We start from the raw sequence: 27498 nt of genomic DNA on the forward strand, positions 1-27498 counted from the left end.
CGAAGTTGAAGTGGTCAAACTTCAAGGCAGTCAGTGGAGTTCACTTAGTAGTGAAATTATTCACTCACGGTTGACCACTTGTTGGGCAGACTATGGCATAAAACTATTAATGTACTCTCTGGGCTATACTCTAATTTTCATTATTATTATTAATACTATTACAATACAGCCTGCACCTGATAACAAGGCTGCATGGAGATCGCTCACAGAGGATTTATTTTAGGTTACGGCTAAGGCTAAGTACAATAGAAAACCAATACAAAGTTAACATGCATGCCTTTTGGCCAATTTTGTATTTGAACAATAAGCACACTGATTAACTGGTTAAAAGCCATGCGTGCGACGTGGTTAAAAGTGATGTTGCCGCCTACAATGTGTTTTCATTATTTTCGCATAATGCACTAAATCTGAGTTTGTAAATTCTTTATCTATACATAATCAAATGTTGATCTGACATGTGATATATGTCCCAGTGACATGTATGCTGTGGGTGATTATAAGTTGTTGAAGAAAACATTCTCACCCATTTCAATAATGTTTTAATTCATTTTTCTTTTGACCCAAAGTGTGTTTCACATCACCGGGTTGCAGCTCAAAGAATCAGGCTATAATATTGTCATACATGCCAAAGGACTATCTTCTATTGAAATGCTCATCAGTGTTCTTTGCAGACCGAGGAATCCTTGTTCCTCTCCCACAGTCTCGGTGTGCTCTCTGTGTAAAGTGAAAGATGACGTGCCGTGTTTTGTTTTCCTCATGTCTGCCTAGAGTCCACAATGTGGTTGATGTTCGGGGATCATGATGAAGACATTTTCACCGGTAATACAGCAACCACTGCAATGTATCTTCCCCTTCTTTTTCTGCGATATCTTTCTTTATTGTCGACACCTTTGTAGCCGTGGTTTGTAGCTATTTCCGACCTTATAGCTGTCTGTTGGCTCTTTGTCAACAGGAATATGCAAGGGTTCTGTTTGTGGACTTTAGCTCAGCGTTCAACACCATCATCCCGGAAATACTCAAACCCAAACTCTTCCAGCTCACTGTGCCAGCCTCCACCTGTCAGTGGCTCACAAACTTCCTGACAGACAGGACGCAGCAGGTGAGGCTGGGAAAAACCACATCCAGCACCCGGACCATCAGCACTGGCGCCCCCCAGGGATGTGTGCTCTCCCCACTGCTCTTCTCCCTCTGCACCAACGACTGCACCTCAGAGGACCCGTCTGTTAATGAAGTTCACAGACGACACAACGGTCATCGGCCTCATCAGGGACGGTGACGGTGATGAGTCTGCATATAGTCTGTATACATATATATATATATATATACACTTCTGGATTTATATTTATATTGTACATAGTTGTTAAATGTTTATCTGTTACATCTGTTCTACTTTGTTGTCCTTGTTTTATTTTAATATTTCTGTTTATTGTAAACTTGTGTATGTACGTATGTAAACCGGATTACGCATACATGGCCAATGAAGCTGATTCTGAGGAAAGGGTATTTCCTTTTTAAGCTCTCGTAGAAAGTTCCATCTTAGCTGCATTATAGTGGCCATTGGGAGCTAAGAAAGGGTTAATTTTTGTAATAAAGGTAATATTTTTGAGTAATAAAGTAGTCTTTATTAATGAAAGGTCGTGTTTGATACTTAAGATCTTCTCTAAAATATTCCTCTATAAACTCAAACAGACATTTCGTGGAAAGTTTTAGAAGTTTTATTTTTCAGCCTTAACGTTAGTTACAGCGCTGCAGGTCTGCTCTATATCTCTCTCTCACATCAAATTTACTTTAGAATCAACACTGACACATAAAGGTTTACTAGATTATGATCCATAAATGTGGTCAACACACGTCTCTCACTCGTTTCCTCTCGGTTTCGTTGCTGTTCTCACTCGTAGCTCTGCTGGAGGCTGAAGTCTGTCCTACTGGAGAGCATTTACTGCTTTTGTTCCTTTATAGTTTATGTGTGTGGACTTCACAATATTTGTGCAGAACAAAATAAGCATTAATAAGAAAAGGAAAGTCCTCCGTTTTGTGTCCATCGCCCTCCCTAAAGCCACTAACCGTGACTTCAGACGTCCGCTCCGTAGGTCTGATAACACCGCTGGACACGCCGCTCACTAACAGAGTTGATGAGTTTAACAAAAGGGATTTATTAACAAAAAGATGAAATGCTCACAAGGCAACTGAAAACTACTTTCTTAAAACAAGAAAGCGACACTAGTTAACAGCAGTGATAATCGAACTCAAAAGACCACAATAGTATACACCCTAACGGGTCAGGTTCACAAACAACAGCACACACGGCTTGAACAGAGGCGATCCACACACAGCTTCAATGCTGCCACGGGTCGTCTGTGTGGATCTCCTCTCCTTTGATCCCCCGTGGCACTAATCAGGGATTGAGCCCAGCCACGTTCACTCACAGGCTGCAGCTGCTAGGCAGGACCAAAGGTGGCACCTGAATGGAGACTGAGGTGGGTAGAGAGAGAGCACAGAGACAACACAACTCGTAACACCCCCTCCCATGAGACCAAACCACAGTTTGGCCACAACCAACCCTCATTACTACACCATACATGATTATATGAAAACAAAAACAAACAAAAAGATCTCACCCACGGAACAGAACATCAGCCACCACATTGTCTGCCCCCTTCTTGTGCTTTATTTCGATCTTAAACCCTTGGACGAGCAGGGCCCAACGCATCAACCGCTGGTTACGATTGTACATCTGGGCCAGGAAGACAAGAGGGTTATGATCGGTGTATACAGTCACCGGAGATCAACCGGAGATCAACCGGAGCCCACATACACTTCAAAATGCTGAAGGGATAGAAGCATGTCTAGCGTCTCCTTCACAATGCTGGAGTAGTTCAGCTGGTGGGGCTTGAACTTCACAGAGAAGTAGCACACAGTTTGGAACATATCTCCCTCGCCCTCTTGCAACAGCACGGCACCGGCTCCAGAAGCACTAGCATCGACTTCAAGCTTAAAAGGACGCAAGAAGTTGGGAGCAGACAACACTGGAGCACTGCAGATGAGAGACTTGGCAGCATTAAATGCATGACTACACTCACTGGTCCACACAAATGGAACAGCCGGACTACACAGGGGAGTAACCACTACAGACGAGCAAAGATCTGCTTTGCATTGACAATTGGCGGCCAATTTGTCTTCTTAATAAGGATTAGAAAACCCTGGCTTCCCGTGGTAAACTTGTGTTTAACGTCACAACTCTATGAATTGTGGGTAATTCCCTTGGGCAAAGTCTGCAGAAATGTCGACTAACGGAAAGTGTTCCTAAAGGGCTCAAAATCTCTGCTAGCCCTCAAACACTCGACAGTGGGACAGCCCTAAACCCAGAGAGGCTGTCCCACTGTCAAATGGTCGAGTGTTTGAGGGCTCTCTTGTAGAGATTTTGAACGCTTTATGAACGATTTCCTTTAAATCTCAACACTCACAGACTCAGTGACTGTGAGGTCTGTTCCCGTAAAGGCCCAGAGGTGTATAAAAGAAAAAGTAAACAAAGCACATGGATGTTCGGCAAGAGTTCAAATCAGGCAGTAAAACAACATAAAAATAAAATCCCAACATGCTTTGGTCATCAAACTTGATATTTCGCCCCAAAGTGCTGTTCCATTCGTATTTATACAATGTCTAGCCCTCTCAGACTCGACCATTCACTAGGTGACGTCAGCTAATCCCTGGGGTTCAGTGTTTAAGGGGGACATTGAGATTGGCCCGAAATCAATGGGGAAAATATTTTTGGGAAATTACATTCCACCATTTAAAATGTGCTTCACAGCCCGGCGCTCGTGCTTGGGGCTTAATAACACCATTTGGTAAGTCAAAAATAAAAATAAAAACACTGCGGTCGCTTTCCTGATTTCAGGTTTAAGAAAGAAAACGAATCCAGTGAAGGGAACGTTACTCTCCTGCCACCCTCTACTTCTTCTAAGTCACATGATTTCCTCTCATCAACTCCGGCAGATGTTGCATTCAAATCCCGTCGGACGAATTTGATCAGCTACAGTCTCTGCAGGCAAAGTGACAGGCCCCACAGTGCGCAAAATACAATTGTACTAGGGTTTTCTGTGTTACCCCAACTCGAAAAACACGAGACTGTGCAGTCTCTGGAGTATCCAGTCAGTCTGCAAAAAAACACATCGCGCCGTCATAAAAGCCCAAGTTTAACTGAAGTTCTTTGAAGGCACCAAGAGCGGCTACAGTCTACGTGCCGATCCGCCCCATGAGGTCCCACAGACAGGCTGTGTGATGGGACAGCCATGGGTTTGCTTCCAGAGCTGAAATTGGTGGATAAACATGGACACGATTCTCAGGACAGGTCGCTGTCATTTTAAACATTCCATTGAACGTTGTGAACATGGTGTAGCGTTTCTGACCTGTTCAAAAAGCGTTACCAGTTGACATGCTAGTCCGTTAGCTAGCTAGCGATAGATGCGTTTCCGGCAAGTGGGCGTCTAAGAAGAAGAGTTAGCGTTAGTTAGTTATGTGGTGTCTGCGGGCAGAGTGACCCAGGCAGCGGTATCTGTCTGTAGAAGCTCAGGCTCGTTTTAGTTGTATTGTTTTCTAATGGAAGTCACGTTAAACGGGCCGTAAACGCCATACATGCAAAGTGAAAGTGTTTTTCAACTCACTCACTTGTCAGTGGTTCTAATGTGGACGTTAACGGCTATTACAGGAGCCGTTAACTTTTCAAGCTCAGACCGTGATTTGTCTTATTAACGGTGAGAATAACCGTAACACACGGCGTCAGTGTAAGCTGCTCCGTTAACTTCTATACCCACATTCATCACTCATTTCGCAGATGCTTTTGTCTAAAGCGAGTTGTAATAACTATTTGGTCACTTTGCATGACGTATGTGAATACATGTGTTTCTGACAGATGGTGTTGGTGACGTGGACAGAGTCCTGAGGTGCTGATGGCGGTGGAGCAGAGCTGCTGTCATGACTGCTCTCCTGTGGATGCTCGCGTGGCTGCCTCAGGTCCTGCCAGGTGAGCACACGGTCACGTGATGTCATCTGTCTCACAGTGGGTGCACTTCCTCCGAAGACCAAACATTCAGCCTCGGTCGAGATTAACGTTTTGTTACAGAAATTCATAAATTAAAAAAAACCCGTTAAAAGTTATCCAGCGCTCTAAAGAGTGGATTTCAAGCAAAGGTCAGCGCTGAATCTGTTGGCCTTCGAGTGGTAAGACGACGGAGAACACAGTGGTGCATTAGTCGCTCACTGTAAAGTAAACAAAGTAGACTTTTTAATGTGTGTGTTTTTTCTAGAAGCATTCATAAAGAACGGGGCTCAACTCTCATTTAAAGGAGGTAGAACATTATTAGAATCAAAGATGTTTGTGTTCACATAAAAACATGCGTGTGGAGCCCTGTTCTTTAACGGAATACCCTACTAACTCAGCAGTGCACTCCCACATTCATGTCCCACACGGGACAGTTTAAACCGAATCGGGGGGTTCCCCTTTAATATTGTCCAATCTCAGAATGGGACAGTGTGGCTCAGCACAAAGGTGCTTACAATGACTGTCACTCGTTGAAAAACAAGTCTGATTGAGGTGCATATATAATATAAATCTACTTCAGATGCATTTAATGTCCTGTTTGTATGTATTTCAGCTATGAGTGAACTCCCACAGCCTGTCAGTGTGACCATGGACTCGAGTCATTTCATTCACATCCTTAAATGGGAGCCTGGACCAGGAACACCCACAGGAGTCCACTACCATGTCTCCGTCAACACAGAAACGTGGGTTTCATCTATGTTCGTGTTCATTTACTTACTATATATATATATATATATATATATATATATATATATATATATATATATACAAACAGTGTCCCAGGGAATCTCTACAGAGTCAGTCAGTCACTTTACATTTGGGTTACAGCAGAACAATGATGTCAGATGTTTATTGTGTACAGAGACACACACCCAAAGATGCTCTGGCCTCTAAGGCTCGTTCAGCGGTTCAGGAAGCACACCGACCAATTCCATGCGCTGTAAATCACTTCACTTGGTGCTACTCAGCCCATCAGACATGTATTCGTACATGCAGCGCTGCCTCAGTGAGATTTACGAGTCAGAGAAGTTATTTCACATGACGTTCTCCAAAAAGAGAATGTGGTCTTAAACCAAGAATGAACAGACTCTTCTAGGTTAATTCTTCCTCCGGGCAGTTTAAAACCAGCATGTCTCATGTGTTCAGAGACCGTGATGATGATTAAGACTCGATGTGAAGCTTCACTACGAGACAAAGTGAAAATCCTTTGACGAAAAGAAGAACCAACGAGCCCAATGTGATCGATCCATCAGATTCATTCACTTCCCACTAATGATGCAACAGAGAGGAGGAGCTGCTTTCAATAACCACAGATACAATCTGATGAGACTAATATCATGTTTTAGGTGACATCACTTCACACCTGAATGAACTGAATTTAAAGCTTCAGAGCAATTCAGTTATATTCATCTTTCCAAAATGAAGTACTCTATTTTAAGATGCACATTTTTCAATAGCTTTCTGTTATGTATTTTTTTAATGCAGCCCTTATTTTACTTCAAACAAGAAGAATATTTATTTATTTTTGGAGTATTTATCATTTATAATGTATCCAGTTCAATTTGAAAACTGAGAATATATATTGTTGAGATATTATTCAATTGAACTTAATTAATTTCAGTCAGTTGTTGACTTCATACATAGGTTGATGCTACTAAGCTTCTTCAGTATAATGGGACCAAATCATAGCGCAGTGAGACGTTGCTGTGATGTTCTGGACCTTTGATGAGGACAGTCTCTCTAAGACCTCGGCCCTAAAGTCTGCTTCTCTCCTCTCTCCGGTCCTGTAGGGGAACCTCCTTTGTGCCAGTGGTTGGCTGTGAGCGTGTCCAGCACCCACTGTTATGCAACCTGACGGAGGCCTTCTCTGACCCAAAGCAGGTCTACTTTACCCAGATTACAGCTCTGCTGGAAGGACAGGACTCAAAACCACTCACCTCTCCTCGAGGATTCAAACCCATCAATGACAGTAAGAGGCACTGTGTTGAAGCTAGAATGTTTGGAATGATGGGGACGGATGATGGAGATGAGACATCATCTTTTCTTTATTTTGCGTTGGAGCAGAGAATAGCTTCTTCACTTGTGTCTCTTGGTTCCGGCTTTCCCGAACAAAGCTGGTAGAGTTCTGTGGGTCATCCCTGCCCTATAATACATTCCTCTACTGCTGCTACGAGTTATTCATTTCAGAGTTCTCTCTGTGGTGATGTCTTCTGACAGGGTGTCCTCTTCCCCTAGTGTCTCTGAATGATAACAGGCCAACAATCTGATGATTCAATTTGCTGTTTCTTAATCTGTTGCACACAAATGTCTGCTGTACCCTCTAGTTCTGGTCTCATGGCAGAACCACAGAACCACATTATATCTCTGGTCACAAAGTGGTCTTGGGTTTTTGTGGTTGCAATGAATTATTTGACAACAGAATACGTTTTGCCATGTTATGCTGAGAACAGCAAATAAGCAATGTCTGTTTGTTTGTTTGTTTTTAAATGTATTTCTGCTGATACTGGGAAAGGAAGTTTGTAAAGAGATTGTGAATAACGGTCATTTAGGATAACACTAACGCACTACAGCGCTGGATATCTACCTTCTCTGAAGTGTTTCACTTTAAGTTGTGAGAGACTTCTGTTGAACCAGGATTTAGTGCCTCAGAGGACTCTGCATAAACCAGTTTACTGTGAATGGTTTATCAAATGCTGTATGTCTCGTTCAAAATGTTTAAAGTGGTTTTCTTTCTTCGTTTTTTATTCATCATGCGATGCAAACCAAAGTGTCTCTTCTGTCCCTGTCCCGGTGTCCTGCAGCTCACCTGGACCTGCCGCTGCTGACTGTGACACCGTGTGCAGAGGGTTTGTGTGTGGACCTCCAGCCTCCCATGGAGCACCTCAGAGAGGTCTATGACTTTCTCAATTACAAACTCCGGATTAAGAGCAACAATGCAGACAAACCTCAGGTACCGTACATGGACCAACACGCAGTGTGAGAGGTTTATACATGCATATCTTTATCCGGATATTCAAGATAGCACTGCTGTGTTGATGTGGGCGTGTTGGTACAGGGGAGAAGATGCCAACGAGAAAGTCCAGTTTGAGTAACGCCTGTATGTCCTTTAAAAGGCTGACCTAACGCAAGACAAATCTAGAAACCACTGGTCTCAGTAAAGTGCCCACATCTTCTACACTGGATGCTTGGAACCATAAGTGAACTGAGTGGAGATCTGTTGACATCTTGTGATATTTGTAGGTGCTTTATGAGAGCAGGTGTTGTCCTTTTTAGTTTCACCTCATTAGATGTGAAAGCTGGATGCTTTCCTTCATCCTGGTGTTCCCTCTTTGACATGAAAAGATCAGTTAATGCATTGAAGGTTAAGTGGTTTAGAATGAGTTTAAAATGATGTATTGAATGCAGCACCCTATTGCATACCTCACCACAGCAAAGTGAAACACAGGCTCCTGTGGTTCAAACGCTGCGTTTGTCTTGTTGCTGACGTGTGTCTGCGTGTCTCTGTGTGCAGTTCTTTAAGCACACCAAGTCTCTGAGCAGACAGATTCTGAAGGACCTGGCCTCTGGCAGACGGTACTGTGTGTCAGTCTGCTTCTCACACGGTCTGGTGCCTCGAGAGTCCAACTACAGCCAAGCTGTGTGTGCCTCCACCCCTGGCCACTATACTGCAGGTACAGCTCACTGTGTCTGTGTCAATGTTTCTCCAAGTTACTCATCAGTTGAAAGGTTTTGCACTCAATGACCCTGGCTGGGTCCGCCTCTAGTCAGGTAGGAGTTGGCTAGAGCTAAAGGACCATTACACTTCATCAGACTTTCAGACTGACTATCGGACACTGACGCCAACTTCACGTCACGATTGGCCAGCTGTACAGGAGAGAAGTGAGCTGGGGTTTGAACTCTTCTCTCTCCTTTTCCTACTTGACCAAACAACACGTACCAACTAGGTCTGCTCCAGTATACAGCAGCCCCTCTGTTTGGAACTACATGATGGAACTCTGTGGACTACAAAGCGTCAGTTATCCCACCAAAACAGGTGCAACAGAATAATAGGAGGGAGCTATCAGTCGAGCACAAGTGAAAACACCTACATACACCTGTATAGGCCTTTATTCATAAGCACAAGATATGGAAAAGAAAAGCCAACTACTGTGCAGCAGAGCAAGAATACGTCAAATTCAACCAAAACTAGAACTCTGAGAGCCGCTCAAAACAACACTGCGGTCTTATCTTCACATGTAGCGTCGGCCTACAGCGTACATTAGCCATCTCTGTTTACTGTGCCACTAACGGCGAGCTACACGCTCCGTGTACCTTTTGATAGTTTGTGGTTATTCGTTAAATTGAATGGAGCAGAAGCAATAAAAGCTTGGTCTTGGTCTCGTCCTCTGCGACCAACAGACCACCTCACCGGGAGGAGAGGACGAGACAGACCTTCTGTTAGCAGAGCTGTAACAACTCAAACCCCAGCGCTGGGACTCCCAGCGGGGCGGTGGCCTGCTGGACTAACCTGTGCAATGGCAATAACAGAAGGTTTGCTGATCTGGTGGGGGTCAGACCCCCGGTGACCCTAGGCTGAGCACCGCCTGCTGACTGAAGGATAGATAGACAGATGCTTTATTCATCCCGCAAGGGGACATTAGTTCACTACAGCAGCAGAAATATATTTAAGCAATCAATTATTAAGTATAAAAAGGCACAATATTTACCATGAAATAGAATAATATGAATGAACTAACTGAGCAGTAGTGCAAAGCTCTTTAACTCTACATGTCGTCATTCAGCCATTCACACACTGATGACAGGACTACCATGCAAGGTGCCACCTGCTCATCAGGACTCTAACATTCACACACCGTAGGAACAGCTACAGGAGGACTTTGGGATGCTCCCAAAGGACAAGCTGGGGATCGAACCGCCGATCCTCTGAGCCACAGTCGCCCACAAAGTAGATCGTGATATCTCTGCAACACGATACACAGACGTCTTTGACACAATTCAAACACTATACCCTCTTCACTGTCTGTTGATGCGGGGGCTTCAGGTGCGTTCGAATGCTTGGAATCTCTATTTTCCGATAGCTAGCACGTTATTATAGACTGAAGAACATTAAAATACTTGTGATGAGACCAACATACGTTGGTTTACGGATTCTGAAAGCTGAAGACTCCATATCTTCAAAACAGTATGATTTGTAAATGTTCTATTAAGAGACCATCTTCGATCGCAACCTTTAGTACGACGCCGCAGGAGAGGCCTCGCTACTCGGTCTGTTGAGGAAATGTAGCAAAGTTTAAGGTGAAAGGTCTTTAAAAACAATATTGCCGTGTCAGTTCTTTCCAGTATGGTGGAACACTAACCTCTGAACATGGATCAGTATCACCACAGCACTTGTAGTTGTCAGTACTGTTTGATACCGATGAGCTTGCTCTGTTTCAAGTCCCTCTGGGTTAACGTGTGCCGTGACCCCCCCCTCTCTGCAGACCCATGGATATCAGCCACCTTGTGTTTTCTGGTGATGCTTGGTGTGGTCGTTGGGGCCCTGCTGGTCTATACTGGTTTCATTTGTCTGCTGAGGAGGCCGCTGCCATTGGTCCTGGTAAGTAATACAATGAATTGTAGTCTTAAAAGCAGTTGGTGGGGCATCGCTAATCCTGGAAGGTGACCGGACAGGGAGAAAGCCTTTTGTGACAAAGATCATCCAATGTACATAAAATGTACATGCAACATGACATCATCTGCGTGTTCTGTAGCACTAGATAGTGGACACATGTAGCGATACTGTAGTCTTGTAGTTCCCTTACAAGCTTAAAGTGACAATGCTCTTGCTGAAAGTGCTCCGTCTTCAGTCTCAGCTATTGTTAGCTTGATACACAGTGAGCGGTAACTGTAGCGCTCGGTCATGTTTCTGTGAGTGACGGTCTGGCTGCCGTGGTATGATGTGGGTATTGATTGTCGGTGGTATTGCTGTGGACTGTTGTAGCATGCTGCTGCTGTCATATCCACATACCACGGCCCGTGTTTCACTGACTGGCGCCGCTCCTGAAGGGCATCAACAGATTGTCACTAGTGTGCGCAGCAGCTACCTGGGCCACTAGTGCTGCACTGTCCACACAGTGACAGTTATACACGTGTCATTTCACTATTATGTGCTCTAAGAAGTGAAGCGAACACACCAGCAGTGAGGCAGGGATCATTGCTCACACTATACCTAGCTTTCTATTGGTCGGCTCAGTTTTGCACAAAAAAAAAAAATCCAAACCGAGTGAAACCTCACCCCCCCCCCCCCCCCTCATGTGTGACGTTCATAAGTAAGACTTGGGAGAATAACCAGAGCAGTCCTTTCTTTCTTTACATAGAGTGAGATTTGTAGTAAAATCACATTAGAAATACTACTTTGACATAAATTTCATCAAGACAGTTGTAATGAAAGAACAAGTCACCAGCGACCTTTGATCTTCTCCTTCATGTTCTCTCTACACCTTCTGAATGTTTCCAGACGGTCTGAACTGCATCAGGCAGGTCACCTGTTTCATTGCTCTGATTTATTTTCCCCCAAAACTTCAATATAAGTGAATCCTTTGATTCCGTTAATAACCTAAAGCAACAGAAAGCCTCATGCCACCACTGGTTCTGAACATGAAACATTTTAATGCAAATTCTGTGAAAATGACGTTGATAGTCAGCAACATCTTCTGAAACCTTCCATTCATGTCTTGATCAGTGCCGTTGTTTTATTACAGCGTGCTGGCATGTAGAGGCGTGATGCGTGTGGGCGTCGGCTACAGTTGACCTTTATTTGTGGTGTTTTTCTCATGCGAGGAGGATTTGAACATACCTTTCTTGTAGAATAAGACGGAGTTTCATGTTTCACTATTAATTACTTTAAGTCAAGCAGAGTGACAGAGAGATGTGGAGGGGCTTCCCCTCACAGAGAGATGTGGAGGGGCTTCCCCTCACAGAGAGATGTGGAGGGGCTTCCCCTCACAGAGAGATGTGGAGGGGCTTCCCCTCACAGGGCGACGCCGGGCTGCCGGCTGCTCACCAGCAGAGCACCGGAGCAGACCGCACTTCATGTGATTCAGCAACGTTTCCACTGGTGGGGACGATGCTGCTCCATGGCTCAGAAGAAATACAGCTTCATCTCTGTCAAACGTCACAACACACAATGAGCGTTCCAGACATTGTAAATGTGAAGTGTGTGTCAGAGTTGTTGTATTGAACTGCTATAGAGGTGTTTTGAGTATGGCTTAATCACTGAAGTCATTTCTTAAGCATTATGCCGATGCTGGATGGATGACCGATCGACAGTAAAACAAATGACTCATCTATTAATCAAGGTGTTTGTAGCCTTTTAGTTTCCATAAATCCCATAATTAAGGTTTAAAATGTGTGTCACAGCGTACCAGAGCACAGAATCATCATCATTTGATCAAGTGTCCCTGATTCTTCTTCTGACTAGTTGTCTGGAGAGGCTCCATCTGTTGAACATCTGCTTTATAAACGAGCTGCTTGTGCTGCTGTTGATTCCACTTATTGGCTTTAACATGAGTCTGTGCTTTCTCTCTGTTGTGTGTGTCTCAGACGTCCATCCATCACTTAGAAGAGCTTCTATTCATTCCATCCTGCAGCACGTCCCTGTTGTCTTCTCTCGTCAACATTGAACCAACTGCGCCCTCTTCAGGTGAAAAGAGGAGCAACCAGACATGCGATGAGAGCGATGGGCAGAGTGGAACTGAGAGCACCGGTGGGAGCAGAGGAGGAGCTTATAAAATGCGATTGGGCAATAACCTCCCCTCGTCGTCCTCTTCATCTTCATCATCTTTGTCAGATCCGTTACCCCCGGAGCCTGAACCTTTGCTTTCCACAGACACACATTCCAACACTGGACTGAACAAAGCACAGAGCACACACACTGATGCTTTACCTTCATCAGGCTCAGTCAGCGGGGCCGAAGGACGAGTCCCGCCAAACACGGAGGAGAGGAAGGTGGTGGAAGAGGGGGGCGGCTGGGATGTGGACCTGCTCACATTAACCTTCGGCAGGCTTGGGGAGGAGGTGGAGGAGGTAGGGAACTCACATTCTGACTTTGGGGAGATGGAGCCAGAGTCTTCCTCTGCGTCAGAGCTGTGCAACACCATTCCAACCAAGGAAGCTGTCATAGGAACTGTTTCCTGCTCTGTAGATGAAGAGGAGGAGGAAGAGCACTGTGGATATATGGGGCGTCCATGAACACATGTCTAACAGATCTTACTGTAGAAGTCCTGGGCTTCTCCAGCTGTAAGTTACATTTGTACGACGTGTTTAAAGCAGTGTTACAAAGACGGACTGAAACTGAGTGGAGCGGTGCTGGTCCAGACTCACTTCCATCGTCTACACACTGAAAACTCATTACAGGACGTACTTTTCTCAGAAGTAAGGTTTCTGATGGAGATTCTTGTTTTTCCAACAGAAATGACAGATTTGATGGTTTGTATTAGAAGTTTAGAACAACGAGCGTGACAGAGAGCCTGGTGAGATGGTGTGTATCAGCCTGTTCTTTTAAGCTCCTCCACCTTTCATAGCGGCTGCAGATACCGTTGCCTTCTTTCAGACGATTTATTTTCGCTAACGAACACATTTGTGAGGTCAGAGACTAGTGATGCTCTGCCCCGCCCCTTCCTGTTACCACAGCCTGCCAGTGTTACGTCCCCTACCGTGTCTGATCATCTCTGGAACGCTTCCACCGCCATGAACCGCTGTGGTTCAGAACTTCATGTCAAACGTTCACTTTGATTTCCTTCACAGCACAGTGCTGCTCTGAGCACGTGTTGACAGCAATGTTCATATCCTCTAATGTTCAGAGGCACTGCTGCATGTGTGTGTTTCTGACAGCAGCACGAGAAGCTCACAGCACCAAATCCTCACTTCAACTCTTGTGTGTTAGTGAGACAGCAGAACTGTGACTCTGCTCATCACCTCACACACTCTGTGGACTGCTGGCAGTTCAAACAGACGGTTAATGAGCAGGCTGTGCTGTTAAGAGAACAAGCAAAGCTCACAGACAAAAGAACAATAGTGTACAACAATGTCAGACTGAAGCTGGTTGTTAGGACATCCTGTGGAACAGAGAGTCATTGAGGTGGTCCGGTGAGAGAGAAGGCTGCTCAGTGTTCTAACTCCAAACATTGTACTTCAACGTGCAGTAAAAACTGAATTTGTGATAAAAGCTCCAGCTGATGTGTTGTGTATTGCTTTAGATTTATTTTTGTATCTGTCGTTATCAGATAATTAACTTCCACTTTCAATGTAGTCTCAAAGTCCAGTTATTCAAGATGCCTTTCAGCAGGATGGTAAAAGCATGTTTTTATGCTTAGGTTGTTATCCATAGTACATTTCTGCATATAAATGTACGCCATCATGTTTGACTTATGACTGAGGAGAGATTAGTGATGAATGTTACAGTATCTACAGTATATCAATGCCAGTCTGTTTTTATTTTTGCCATATTCTCTTAACTTATGTTTATGTAGTCATATCAACATTACAATACTTTGAAGTTACACACTGTATCCGCATATTCACATAATGCATATATTATACATGTATTATTGCAAGTTACATATGCAAATAACTGTTTCATCATTTGTGTAGTTGTATGCTCACTGTAAGATCTTTGTCACTCATTACTCGTATATGTCACGTTTAACAAAGATACGTTTTTAAATCGTGTTCTGTTGTTTTTGTATTCTAGCAGTAAAAGTACAACTTCTTCAAGCTGACGACAATAAAACAAAGCGATCAGAAACAATCAGTGAAGCTGAAGGCAGATTTGCTGACTGCTGTTCACCATTTTCTCTTTTGCAATGGTGAACGCTCGCACAGTTCACTGCAGGTCCTGTATAGGAAGCACACAGGGAGGGACTTCTAGGGAAATAGAAACTCAGCTCTGCACATGGTGACAGTGTTGCTCTACCAACCCCCTCACATCCCTCTCCACTTGTTGTGTGCTCCAACCCAAGAACCAGCCTTATCTTGTGCGTGACCTTTTTCTAAGAGCCATAAGAAAGTCCATGGAGAGACGATGCGGTTGTGGAGGCTTCTTCTGCTTTCACACCTTGGTAATGCCTTCTGGATCGAGTGTGTGGAGGACGTAGGGCTTGACGTGGTGAATGTGTGATATGAATGCATGTAGTTATGGACCGTTTGTGTTCTCCACAGCTGTAGCACAGCTGTGGAGGGACATTGTGCTTGTGTGTGTTTCATTGTTTTGTCCACGCTGTGTGTAGATGTATATATGAATGTTGTCAGCAGCAGTAAATGCATTGTTATTCTGTTCAGCGTTGTAACGGCTCACAGTGAGCTCAGTGAGATGCAGAGCTATGTCCAGGAGATGTTTGTGTACCGTGTGCAGACTGTAGACTGAGCCGTGTTTAGTGATCCAGAGTTCTAAATGATAAGAAACACAAACGATATGATTGAGAATCTAAAGGCTGTGTTGTTCTCCTGTCCTCCTGTGCAGTGGTGTGTGTTTCCCTCCCCGCACCTTCCAACGTCTCCATCTCCTCCTTCAACATGGAGCACACACTCAGCTTCCTGCCCGGCCTCCCAACGCCCTCCGACACCCACTTCACTGTTCACATCCTTCAGTTCAGGTACTCAGTCGACGGCTCAGAAAGCTTGGATGGATGAGACACAGAGGCAGGATTAGGTCCACTACTGAGACAAACGTATCTCTTCAATATCACAGTGGTGTTTGCTTCCAGGAGCTCTGAGCCGCCTCCTCACAAGGCTTCACTCGGTGTTTGTCATTCTGTAAGATGATTGATAGATGATTGTTATTAGCACGGACAACAAACCCACGACCGGTCCAGCTGGTTTCCAAACTCAAACCTCTTGTTAGAGATCAGTGCTTTGTCGAGGTTGAACCATTAACGTTACAGACAATGATTTAGTTGGTGCTAATACTGCAATATTAATATATCATACTGCCTTGAGTTGTTCACAGAAACAACTGCAGCTCTTACCGCTTTCTCTTCTTCTCTCGATAGTTCTTGTTGTTTAGAGACAGATATCCACCTAGCAGAGTTTACTGCTATAATGACTCACTGTATCATGCATTGGTTCCCTTGCATAAACAATTAGTAATGCTCAGGATCTTTTATTTTTGTTAAGAACTTAAACCAGGACTTTCTAAGCAGTACATTCGACTTGAAATGAACGTCAAGCGATCTCCATATTCCTCCTGAGAGGATGATGTGTGAACCCTTCTGGATCAAATAGGTGGTCCAACAACAGACTGACATCCCTGCATGGCAATAGCTTCTCCCATGTACCATAGTGTGATATTATTCAATGATCACGATGCTCTCCTCATTATATGTCGTATGTACAACATGTCAGTTACGCCCCCCCCCCCCCCCCCCCCCTCCTTGCTGCATCATTCACCTTCACCCTCATGTTTTAGGATGACACATTATTCTTGATCTTGTCTTGGATTATCGTCACTCCTTTTCTCTCTCCCTCTGGATTTCCTTTCACTTTGGAGGAAGAACACGTGGAGACCCGTGGCTGCCTGTCTGGAGCTGACGGCCGGACAGACGTGTAACCTCACCCAAGCGTTTAAGGACCCGTTGAATCAATACTGGGCCCGCATCCGAGCCTTCACTCCCACCCAGACATCCAACTGGACTATGTCTGAGCGGTTCAGGCCTCTGTCTGACAGTGAGACACACACCTATATATTTAACATTTCAAAAGGTTACACACTCTTCTCCAAACAAATATCCACAGTTGTTCACGGTAGACAATGGCAGTCTTCAATAGCAAACATATAATTGGTCCATTTAAACATGGAATATGCAGCGTACTTGTATTTCATCATTTCATTGTTCATTTCTCCCCGTAGCGGTGCTGGGCCCTCCTGATGTGTCTGCGTCTGGCTGTGGGAACTGTTTGCTCCTGCAGATCAGAGTTCCATCCACAAAGGGGCTCCAGCAGCTCAAACACTTGTACAGAAGAGTCGTCCTCTACGTGCGGAGGTCCAGGGATGGTGCACAGGTACGTGTCAGGCTTAAAGCTGCAGTCATCATAAACAATCTACACATTGTTGAGGAATTGTTTTTTTTATACAAATACTAGTATTGAATAAACAATAAACAAGAGGTCAACAGTTTGGACTGTTCGATAGCTCAGACTGGGCAGCAGACAGTTTGACAGCTCTCCTTCAGTGGGTTAGCTTCCTGTCTGGCCTAGACCCTAACCCTGCTAGCCTCCTGTCTGATGCTGACAGCGTAGACTTTGAGCAGTAACCTTTCTGGGGAACACGCCTGGCTATCTCACCGGTATCTAGGGGGTCGTGGGGCTGCTGCTCCAGCAGTGTGTTGTTTTCCTGGCTCCGTCGGCCGACACCGTGCTAGACCGTCTTCAGTCTGTAGTCCCGACAGAACCACGGCCGTACCTTCCACACTACCCGAGATTGCCACAGAGAGCTGAGCTCACAGTTCAAATTATTTGAACTTTGAACTTTGACCTTGCATGCAGGTGACATAGCCAGAAGCAATGAGAGTAATAAAAAGCCCATCCTCTGATTTGCATGAACTCTCTAACACAACATCAAAAACATACCACAATCTCACCAGAGTAATGCAAAAGAGGGGGGGTGTCAGATGAGACTACTTAACCTTAGCGGTTCAGGGGGGGGTCGTTATGCCGGGGGGGCGGCCTAAATTTGAATGTTGCGTTGACAAACCGCCACCTACTCACTCTGCTTTTAACATATCAATATTCATGACATGGTATTACAAATGAATTGTAATGATGTGTTCACACTATTAGAGACACAGCAACAGGCTACAACTCATTTTCTATGGAATCCGGTACTTCATCATGCAGCGACAAGTAATCCGGTTCCAGTCCGTCTAAAGATGGTAAATGGACTGTAATCAAAGCACTTTAACACTACGTGTCATTCACCCATTCACACTCAGCCTCTCTCAAAGCGGGGCCCCTGGGCCCTCCAGCCTCTCTTAAATCAGGGCCCCTAGACCCTCCAGCCTCTCTCAAAGCGGGGCCCCTGGGCCCTCCAGCCTCTCTTAAAGCAGGGCCCCTGGGCCCTCCAGCCTCTCTTAAATCAGGGCCCCTGGGCCCTCCAGCCTCTCTTAAATCAGGGCCCCTGGGCCCTCCAGCCTCTCTTAAATCAGGGCCCCTAGGCCCTCCAGCCTCTCTTAAAGCAGGGCCCCTGGGCCCTCCAGCCTCTCTCAAAGCAGCCTCTCTCAAAGCAGGGCCCCTATGCCCTCCAGCCTCTCTTAAAGCAGGGCCCCTGGGCCCTCCAGCCTCTCTTAAAGCAGGGCCCCTGGGCTCTCCAGCCTCTCTTAAAGCAGGGCCCCTGGGCTCTCCAGCCTCTCTTAAAGCAGGGCCCCTGGGCTCTCCAGCCTCTCTTAAAGCAGCCATGCTTGTAAAAAAGTGCAGGTTGTTAGTTGCCGGTTTGGACTTGGTCGGGGTTAAGAAAGAATCGGCACTGGTTTAAGCTAATCTAGTTTTTGGTTGGTGGCCCAAATAAATATCAAGAGCTAAAGCAGTAATCAGAACGCAACTTGCAGAAGTTCAGATACTGTGTGTATTCTGTGTAGTCTCATAAAGATGTAGGTGCTGTATGTGTAAAATGTGTTTCCATCACATTTTCACATCTCACATTTTGTCATGTTTGTTTCAGGTTGCATGTTTGTTTCAGGTTGCATGTGCTCGTATATGAAACTGATATGAAACTCAGCGCAGCGTGAAATGCAGAGAAATCCAAACAACAAACCCACGAGCAGTTCTTCTTCACTTCTTTGACAGACTCATGAAAGGCCCATCCAAATATTGAGTGAAACACATGTGTCGGCTTAACACGTGACTTCTAGAGGCTTCAGGTCGCCTCAGATGGCCGATGTTCTGTCTGAACTATGTGGGTTTTACCCACGTTTTCCTCTCAACGGATCACATTTGTCTGTTCGAAGAAACGCTCAGTCTGTTGAGAAGAAACCAAAGGAATTCAATCTTCTCAGCCCCCATTTCAGTGACAGTATGCAACTGTGACATGAGTAGCCTTTCATTTCTTATAGCAAGCATGCATGTTACTAAAATCTCAAATGAGTGGAGATGGAATAACAGATTACGTACGACTACTGTTTACACATCTGTGAGCTGCTCTGCGTTTCCTGTCTCAACACCTGGCGTGTGGCAGCTCTTTCTTGGGTAAAATAGAGTACATGAAACAGGAAGTAACGTGCATCCCCTTTACTACATTAACTGAAACCATTTCTATTGAATTACAAGAAACAGATAGTTGTAGCTCACACAGGCTCCGCCCTCTACTGGACTGCATGGGTAATCTTCTGCTCAGCAGTCATTGAACATGATTCAGCGGTCCGTTAAGTACACAACACAACACAGGTTACAATGAACACCTGATCATTGACCTCTCTGTCCAGACACAAGCCTCTTACTTGAGCTCACTTAACGCAGCACTTCGGCGTGTTTTAGTCCGTTTGTGTGTCAGTCAGAGTTCCTCCAGGCAGTCAGAGGGTTAACGCCAGCTGCTCCATGGATGCATCTTCATTGAAAGAGAGTGAGTGGTAGAAGTTGTTTCATGAAGAAGAAAATATTCAATGAACACAAAACAACATTCTGTTATTTGTCCAACGCCGGTGTGGAGTGTGCGAGGCTGTTTAAAGATACAGACTGTTGTCTACCTGCTGTAGCAGCTGACGTCTCAGTGCAAAGGTGCTGCAGCAGCGGTGAGGTCTGAGACAGGAGATCAAGTTCCCACAGCTGCTCATTCGTCTTCTAACGCACTTCTACGAGGAGTGGCAACGCAACTGCGTGTTAACGGACGGATGGACTGTGAGACTCGGTTGGTTTCTCCAGTCCTACAGCGATCCTTCTCCGTTCATGGATAGATTGAAGGAGTTGAATCTATCCTCTATGCCAGACCTGGGCATTGAGTGGCCCGCGGGCCGGACGGCAACGTACTTGTTCCCACACCATCAGTCGAACACCTCCACAGGTACTCATCCATGTTAGGGGCACTGCATGGTGAGTTTACAAGACTGCAAACAGTTGAGAGTGAAACATGAGTTCTTCTCCTTCACTTCTCTTCCTGCAGTGTGGATAACGCTCAGTGATGTTCAGCTCCAACTCACTGACCTGCAGTCTGATGCAGTCCTGCAGAGCACTTTAGTCAGTATCACTGCTGGATTTGTATTCTTCTCACATGAGGAGGCATGCTCAGAAGATGTTGGTTCTCTTTGGATCGACCTACATCTGTGAACAAACGTTCTCTGTGATGAAGTTCAACAGATCCAGATCCAGATCCTCTCTCACTGAGGATCAGCTGTCAGCTGTCCTTCACATCTCACCTCACACATTCAGCCTGACTTCAGAGAACTCGTCCACTGAACTGATAAACAGAAAATGAGGTCATTGGACTACAAACAGTAATAAAAGTACTAATTAACAGAAACATGATCCCCGTCAGTGTTGTACTATTATATATGGATATTACATATTTATATTTGTTTGGATCATTATTCCTGCTGCAGATGTTTAAGGTGGAGCTCATTTTAACTCCTTTATCTGTTGTTCAGTTTGTGTAGTTAGGAAGGGTTTGACAAATGATAATGTGCAAAGTAACTAAAGCTGCCAGACAAATGTAGTGGAGTAAAGAGTACAACACTTCCCTCTGAGATGTAGTGGAGTAGAAGTACAAAGTTAAATAAAATAGAAATACTCCAGTAAAGTACCTTGAATTTGTACACAAGTACAGTACTTAAGTAAATATACTAGTTACATTCCACCACTGATCATGATATTTACTCCACTCACAGCTCATCAAAACCAAACTATGGTCCAGGAAAATAATTTCCAAAGAAAAACATTTGATGGTTTCTGCGTGAAATACATTATCTGAAGTGTTTCATTGATGATCAAACAAAACGAACTATTTCAATTTTTTAAAAATCATTTTCTGACAAAAGTCAATCGACCAAAAAAACCTGATTAATCAGCTTTGAGTTACTTTTACAAACAAATACGACAAAACAAGTCACAAGATCCAGCTTCTCAAAGTGTGAATATTATCGTCTGATCAGAACAAAAGCTCATCTCAGGATTCATATAGAATAATATAGTGGAATAATATAGAGCAGGATTGCTCCGGCCCTCCACAACAGTCCCTGTTTCTCATGCGGCCCCTTGGGACAAATAATTGCCCCCCCGGTCTACCCTCAAAGACGAAGGTAGACTACCTCTCAGCAGAGATCCAGGAGCTGTTACAGTAACAGGCTGCGTGGTGTCGTCCCCATGACAGAAAGGCTTTTACTCGACTTACTTTCTGCTTTCCAAGAAGATGGGAGATTTCAGATCTCCGCATCCAAAACCAGTGCATTGTCATCTGCAAGATGTACCGTTTGTCAACCGTCAAGCGGCTCAACACCATCGACTTAAAGGTGTACACCTTCAGGTGAAGGTGGCTTTGAAACACAGGATATTCCTGGGATAGCCTATGAGAGTACACAGACTGCCGTTCAGCTATGCCCGGGCCCCCGCGCCCTCAGCGTGTGGACACGGCGCTGAGGCCGATGCGCAAACAAGGTATGAGGGTCTTTTTTTATTTATTTTTTATCTCTGAGACCTCATCATCGTGGCTAGGGCCATAAATGGGCTATGTTCCATACAGTTGGTTGATCTTACAGCTAACCAAGCCAGGGTTTACGATCAACTGTAAGGGCAGCAGCCCCCTGCCACACAGGTGGAGTATCTGGGGGTCATGCTCGATGAGTGCAGGCTGCGGGCCCGTCTGTCGGACCACAGACAGCAGCGGTTTGTGGCAGCTGCCCATCTGCTGGAACCTGCTGGTGCTCTTAAACACGCAGCTGTGTGCACATATTCAGGGAGGCATGTCCTGCTTGGCCAGCGAGGCTCATGCAAACGTTCAGAGGGCGAATGCATGCTTGTGATTGGAGGAGAGTATTTTCCATAGAGTCCAGTTAGCCCCACCTCGACCAACGAACACGTTCATTAAATTGTTCAATTCTGTCATCATCACTGGGTCAGAATAGCGTTAGGGCAACACTGTAATAACGTTTGTACTCGTTGGTATTAAACCATGTAGAATGAGTTGTTTTGACCTGCTGTCATTCTGATATTACTGTTTGTGTTCAGATTACTTTTATTCAACATTATATATTTTGACACAGTTTCAACAAAATAAGCTTCGGTTTGACCTTAAACTGTCCCACATGTATTGCTAGCTGTACAAAATGATTTAAAACGGCAAAGGATTAACACAATAACAATCAGGGAGAAATGATGAAGTTCAGAAAGAGGAAGCGTTCAGTAGATTGTAAAAGTTAAAGTTCATACCGTAGTTCATGTAAACTTCAAAGCCATTCATTTTTCGTTTGTTTCTTCTGTTGTGTTGCAGTTCAGTCTGAGTCTGCCTTACAAAGAGGAGAACATCATCTCCTACCTGGAGCCAGGTGTGGAGTACTGTGTGACTGTCTCTGTGACATCACTCATCAGCCCGAACCATATCTCCAGTAAACCTTGCTGTGCCTTCACCAGCCCTCCTCGGTCCAGAAGCTCACGTACGTCTTCTTTTAATCCAAGCATGTGCAATCTTTGTGCAATTTGAATCTGTGTATTTGGGGGATGAGATGCACACTTCTCTGTTCATAATCCGTCCACCAGCTTTCTTCAAGTCCAGACCTTCTAATACCAAAGTGTGGGAGCAGTTTAACATGTTGATAAGAATGCAGCCTATCACCACAACACCTCAAGTTGCACAAATTGTTGTTGTAATGAGAACATGTTCACGTTTTAACAACATATTTGAAGCTGTAATGGCATGTTTCACTTTTTAATTGTTTCATACCTGATTATGCGGTTTCAACAGGACACTTCTACGGTGGCCCTAAAGGTCAAAACACAGCAACATTTCACAAAACACAACAAGTTATAATACAAGGTGGGAAAAGTGCAGATAAGAATTGGACATATTTCCTGCAGCACTGAATGCAACAGGAGGAATGATTTAGTATCACTGAGCTGCTGTCTCTCTGCTGAGTCCCTTCTAGTCTAACATTTACTTTGCTTTGTTCCAAACAGAAATATTGGTTTTTAAATGTGCAATATGAGATTTCCATGTCAGTTTGTCTGTTGTCTTCTACCCAAAAACCTGAACCAGCAAACAACACAAACTGCAATATATTTGACATTTCACACGTCATTGATTACAAAATAAAAGGTTTAGAACCAAAGAGCTGATGTGACTCCACGTTCAGTCTCCATTCACTCCCATGTATTAGCAGCAAACTCTACACATTGAATGTGTTTTATCCAAACAGCTGAACCAGTTTAGAGCTATTCTCTCACCATAGAATAAGACGGTAGATCTATAGCATCAGATGTTTGTTCACTCCATTAAAGTGCATTTCTTACTTTCTACAAACAAACACAGGACTTTCCACCTGGAGACGTGTGTTTGAGTCTGGAGTGATTCTGAAGTTTCGTTAGTTATTTTAAGCTCTGATGGTTTTGCTAAACCGAACTAAAAGCGAAATCAGATGTTGACAAACTGCACAATTTTCAGTTGAAAAAAGGTAATAAATCTCAATATATTGCAATGTTTGATATCGCAATAGCAAGTATCGTTAGTTAAGTGTGATGGGTGTATTGTATGGTGGGACCTCTAGTGATTCCACCCCCGACTGGATGCAGGTTTATTTTAGGTGTCTTACCTTTCTACCATTCGATGCTGTTCTCCTGCTTCTCTCTCTTCACGTCTTTAGAATACAGACGCAGGATTCTCAAAGGAAAGTGCTTCATTTGTTAAACAGCATAGCTAATTGAAGGCTAATTGAATTGGTAATCTTTCCTCTAGTGATTTGATTTCTTTCAAACAGCCGATGCTCTTTAATGTGATGTGTGCTGCTGTCCTCCTGCTTCACAGTGTACGTGGTCTTCAGCCTGCTGGGTGCGTTCTGTGCACTGGGCTTCCTCCTCGTTGGACTGGTTGTCCGCGGCCGTCAGCGGAGCTTTAAATTACTAAGAACACCTCTACAGAGAACTCTGGTAACAGATCCAAATATGTGTGCTGCTGTTCATCTTCGCCTTCACAATACTTGATGTGCACAAAGAGTGAATGTGCCTCCCTCTGATCATCACTCTGATCAATATGTTTATTAGTTGGTTTCTGCTTTAACTGAGCTAATTAAGATCCTATTTTGATAATGAGTAAAAATCCATCATCATCATCATCAAGCCAAGGAAGCTGTTTCACAACGTTTTTGAAAAACATGACATTTTGGTAAAACTCTCACTTTTTCAAGTGTTAAGTGATTATTAGATGAATCAGTTTGTCAATCAACAGAATATTAATAACTGACAATTTGAATAATCAATTGTTTAAGTCACTGACCATGCAGTGGCTCGGTGAGGCTTTGGCACAGCAGTGCTTTGAGCTAAATGCTATTATGCTTACAATGACAATGCTAACTGATGTTTAGCAGGTATCAGTGTTTACCATCTCAGTTTAAAATTTTAGCATGCTAGCATCTTCAAATTACCATTAAACACAAAGTGCAGCAGAGGCTGACATTATTCGCTCATTAGTTTTGCAGATATTAGTCTTAAACGTGAGTATTTGACAAGCTGACATTATGGCCTGATGATGGCGCATCATTACAATTCCTCCTAAGGAGAACATGAATGTGTGTAGCTCATTTCCTCCAACAGTTGGTAAAACATTTCACTAAAAAACAGAAATAAAAACCCTTTTAATAGCTAAGATTTTTCAGTTTCGACAAAGTTGTGGAACATCCACCCAACACTGCCATCCATGCATCAATGCGTCCATGCATCTATGCAGGCATGCAGCCATGCATCCATGCATACTTGCAGCAATGCGTCCATGCAGCCATGCGCCCATGCGTCTATGCATCTATGCAGGCATGCAGACATGTATCCATGCAGCCATGCATCTATGCAGCCATGCATCCATGCAGCCATGTATCCATACATACTTGCAGCAATGCGTCCATGCATCTATGCAGGCATGCAGCCATGTATCCATGCATACTTGCAGCAATGCGTCCATGCAGCCATGCGCCCATGCGTCTATGCATCTATGCAGCTATGCAGCCATGCATCTATGCAGGCATGCAGACATGTATCCATGCATCCATGCAGCCATGCATCCATGCAGCCATGCATCTATGCAGCCATGCATCCATGCAGCCATGTATCCATACATACTTGCAGCAATGCATACATGCATCTATGCAGCCATGTATCCATGCAGCCATGTATCCATGCAGCCATGCATACATGCATCTATGCAGCCATGCATCCATGCATACTTGCAGCAATGCATACATGCATCTATGCAGGCATGCATCCATGCAGCCATGTATCCATACTTGCAGCAATGCATACATGCATCTATGCAGGCATGCATCCATGCGTCCATGCAGCCATGCAGGCATGCATCCAAAACAAACAAACTAAAGACGTCATCAAATAAAATAAGTCTGCTGAGATTCTATTTTCTTTTTCTTCTTGTCAACAAATCTTAGGCACCAGTGAATGTATCTACTAACAAGTATATGTGTGCATCACTACACCATTTATTTTACTCTTTGAACCCTCTGCTTTATATCTTACTCCCTTTATGTCTCCTGCTGGACTCGGCAACAGTTTAATATCCAACAAGCTAAATGTATAAAAGTAGACTGTATCAGGTTATTTGCTAGGATCTGTATCCAGATATTAAAGAAGATTATTTTCCAGGTCCAATTTACCAACCTTAACCTTGAATTTCACTCAAGGACTGCATGTGCGCAGGTTTGATTGTTGTTGTTGTGGTTTAAGTGGAGTATTGTCAGCAGCATGTAAACGTGACTGTCTCTCTCATTTCCAGTCGTACATCCTTCTCCAATGCCGGCATCGTGGAAGTGCACCCATTGTAGTGTCCCATGAGATCTCTGCTGACTACCAACAGGCTGCTTCAGCCACCACGGAGCTGCTCTGAAGGGGGAGAGGAAGACTGTGGAGCGGCAGTGAAATCCAATGTTTAAAGTGTTGGGGGTGGGGGGGGGGCTAAAAACAAGAGGAGCCCGTTTAGGTGGAGTTGATTAGGTCGACTGGTTTTGAGAAAAGGCAGACGTTGAGGGTAAAGTTTATGGTTTACTATCAGAGTGAGATGTTTTTGTAAATTGTTATAATTCTGTTTCTATGCCGATATTTAGAATTTCCGCTGACTCTTCTTCTGACTTTCTATATTAGTTTGAGGTAGATTAAAGTTGCTGTTTTATAATCCAGAGAATAACTGTGTAAACAGTCAACTTTAGGAAAACCTTTACTAATGCATGAGACCTGACCTGAGCAAACAAGTCGTATATGAATAAGCATAAAGCTTCAGCATGGTTAACACCTTAGATTGAGTATATCACTGTATGTGTTTTATTACTGTAACGTAGTAGCCTATCTTTACTTAAACGCTGCCCTCTTTCCTCGATGACTCTTTATGCTGTTATCATACTGTTTTCATCATACTGTTATGCTGTTGTTCTGCCGTTCTGATGGTGGCGATGGCGTTCTGTACGGTGCTGCACCAATGAGCTCAAGATATGAAAACATCCGGTGAATAAAGCATGGTGAACATGGCTCAAAAGAAGAGTTTTAGTGTTACTTGTATTTAACTTATTTTCATGTTCATACATGCATTTTGTTTTCTACCAGAACATTATAAGAAACATGACGTTCCACCACATACTGTGTTAAATGACTTGTCGGACCGCTGATACAATGCCAATGGAATGACAGTTAGGATCCTGTTTTGTGGACTCACACATTTTAACGCATCCTTGTGAATATGCAACGGTCAGCGCTAGTGACAGTCAGGACGTGCCATATTTATGCTGTGACATGTTTGACAGATTGTGACACTGAGCTATAAACCATGAGAAAGACTTCTTCTGGTGGGAGGGGGGGTCTCTGGGTCAAACAAACAGGACTTTCAACCATGAGACCAGTTTGTGTCCACAAAGCTGTTGACTTATCGGGAAGTTATATTTGTGACGTTTTTCCTTAACCATGGTTCAGTTACCTACAACTTCATTTACGTGATTCTTCTAACGTGATGTTTCTCTAACTACTAAGCGTAACCTCGGTAAGTGGTTTGTTGCCTCAAGCTTAGCCGACGTATTTCCTTTAAGGCTAACTGTGAAGTTTCCCTTATTAACCTAATTCAGTGCTTTTGTTGCCTAAACGTTAAATTGTTTCTGTGGTGCCGACACGTCATTTATACACATTACATGCCGCCACCACATAAGGTGCTGCTAATGGAGCAGTGTGTCGGACATTGAGGCATGTAATGGTGA

General features: G+C 44.2%; 1 protein-coding gene across 1 annotated transcript; it reads left to right on the forward strand.

The window, feature by feature from the left end:
* Positions 1–4216: 4216 nt before the first annotated feature.
* On the forward strand, positions 4217–26792 carry crfb2 (cytokine receptor family member b2). The gene is made up of 16 exons (XM_076081037.1): positions 4217–4348; positions 4910–5020; positions 5652–5781; positions 6889–7067; positions 7900–8048; positions 8610–8769; positions 10579–10694; positions 12680–13304; positions 14022–14164; positions 15132–15195; positions 15597–15729; positions 16623–16798; positions 16983–17134; positions 22542–22704; positions 24069–24190; positions 26037–26792. Exons 2-16 carry the CDS (start codon positions 4972–4974, stop codon positions 26145–26147), a joined length of 2472 nt encoding a protein of 823 aa, XP_075937152.1. The 5' UTR covers positions 4217–4348; positions 4910–4971; the 3' UTR covers positions 26148–26792.
* Positions 26793–27498: the final 706 nt, after the last annotated feature.

The sequence above is a fragment of the Anarhichas minor genome, unplaced genomic scaffold (assembly GCF_050575085.1).
Source record: "Anarhichas minor isolate MPS153535 unplaced genomic scaffold, ASM5057508v1 ptg000078l, whole genome shotgun sequence".
Classification (NCBI taxonomy): Eukaryota; Metazoa; Chordata; class Actinopteri; order Perciformes; family Anarhichadidae; genus Anarhichas; species Anarhichas minor.

Bases quoted from the DNA above. Each gene is read 5' to 3' on its own strand.
- crfb2 (XM_076081037.1), top strand. From the start codon at position 4,972: ATGACTGCTCTCCTGTGGATGCTCGCGTGGCTGCCTCAGGTCCTGCCA. The intron at 14,165-15,131 runs GTCAGACTGAAG...CCTTTTTCTAAG, and splicing joins GAACAATAGTGTACAACAAT to AGCCATAAGAAAGTCCATGG. The intron at 15,730-16,622 runs GTACTCAGTCGA...TTCACTTTGGAG, and splicing joins GTTCACATCCTTCAGTTCAG to GAAGAACACGTGGAGACCCG.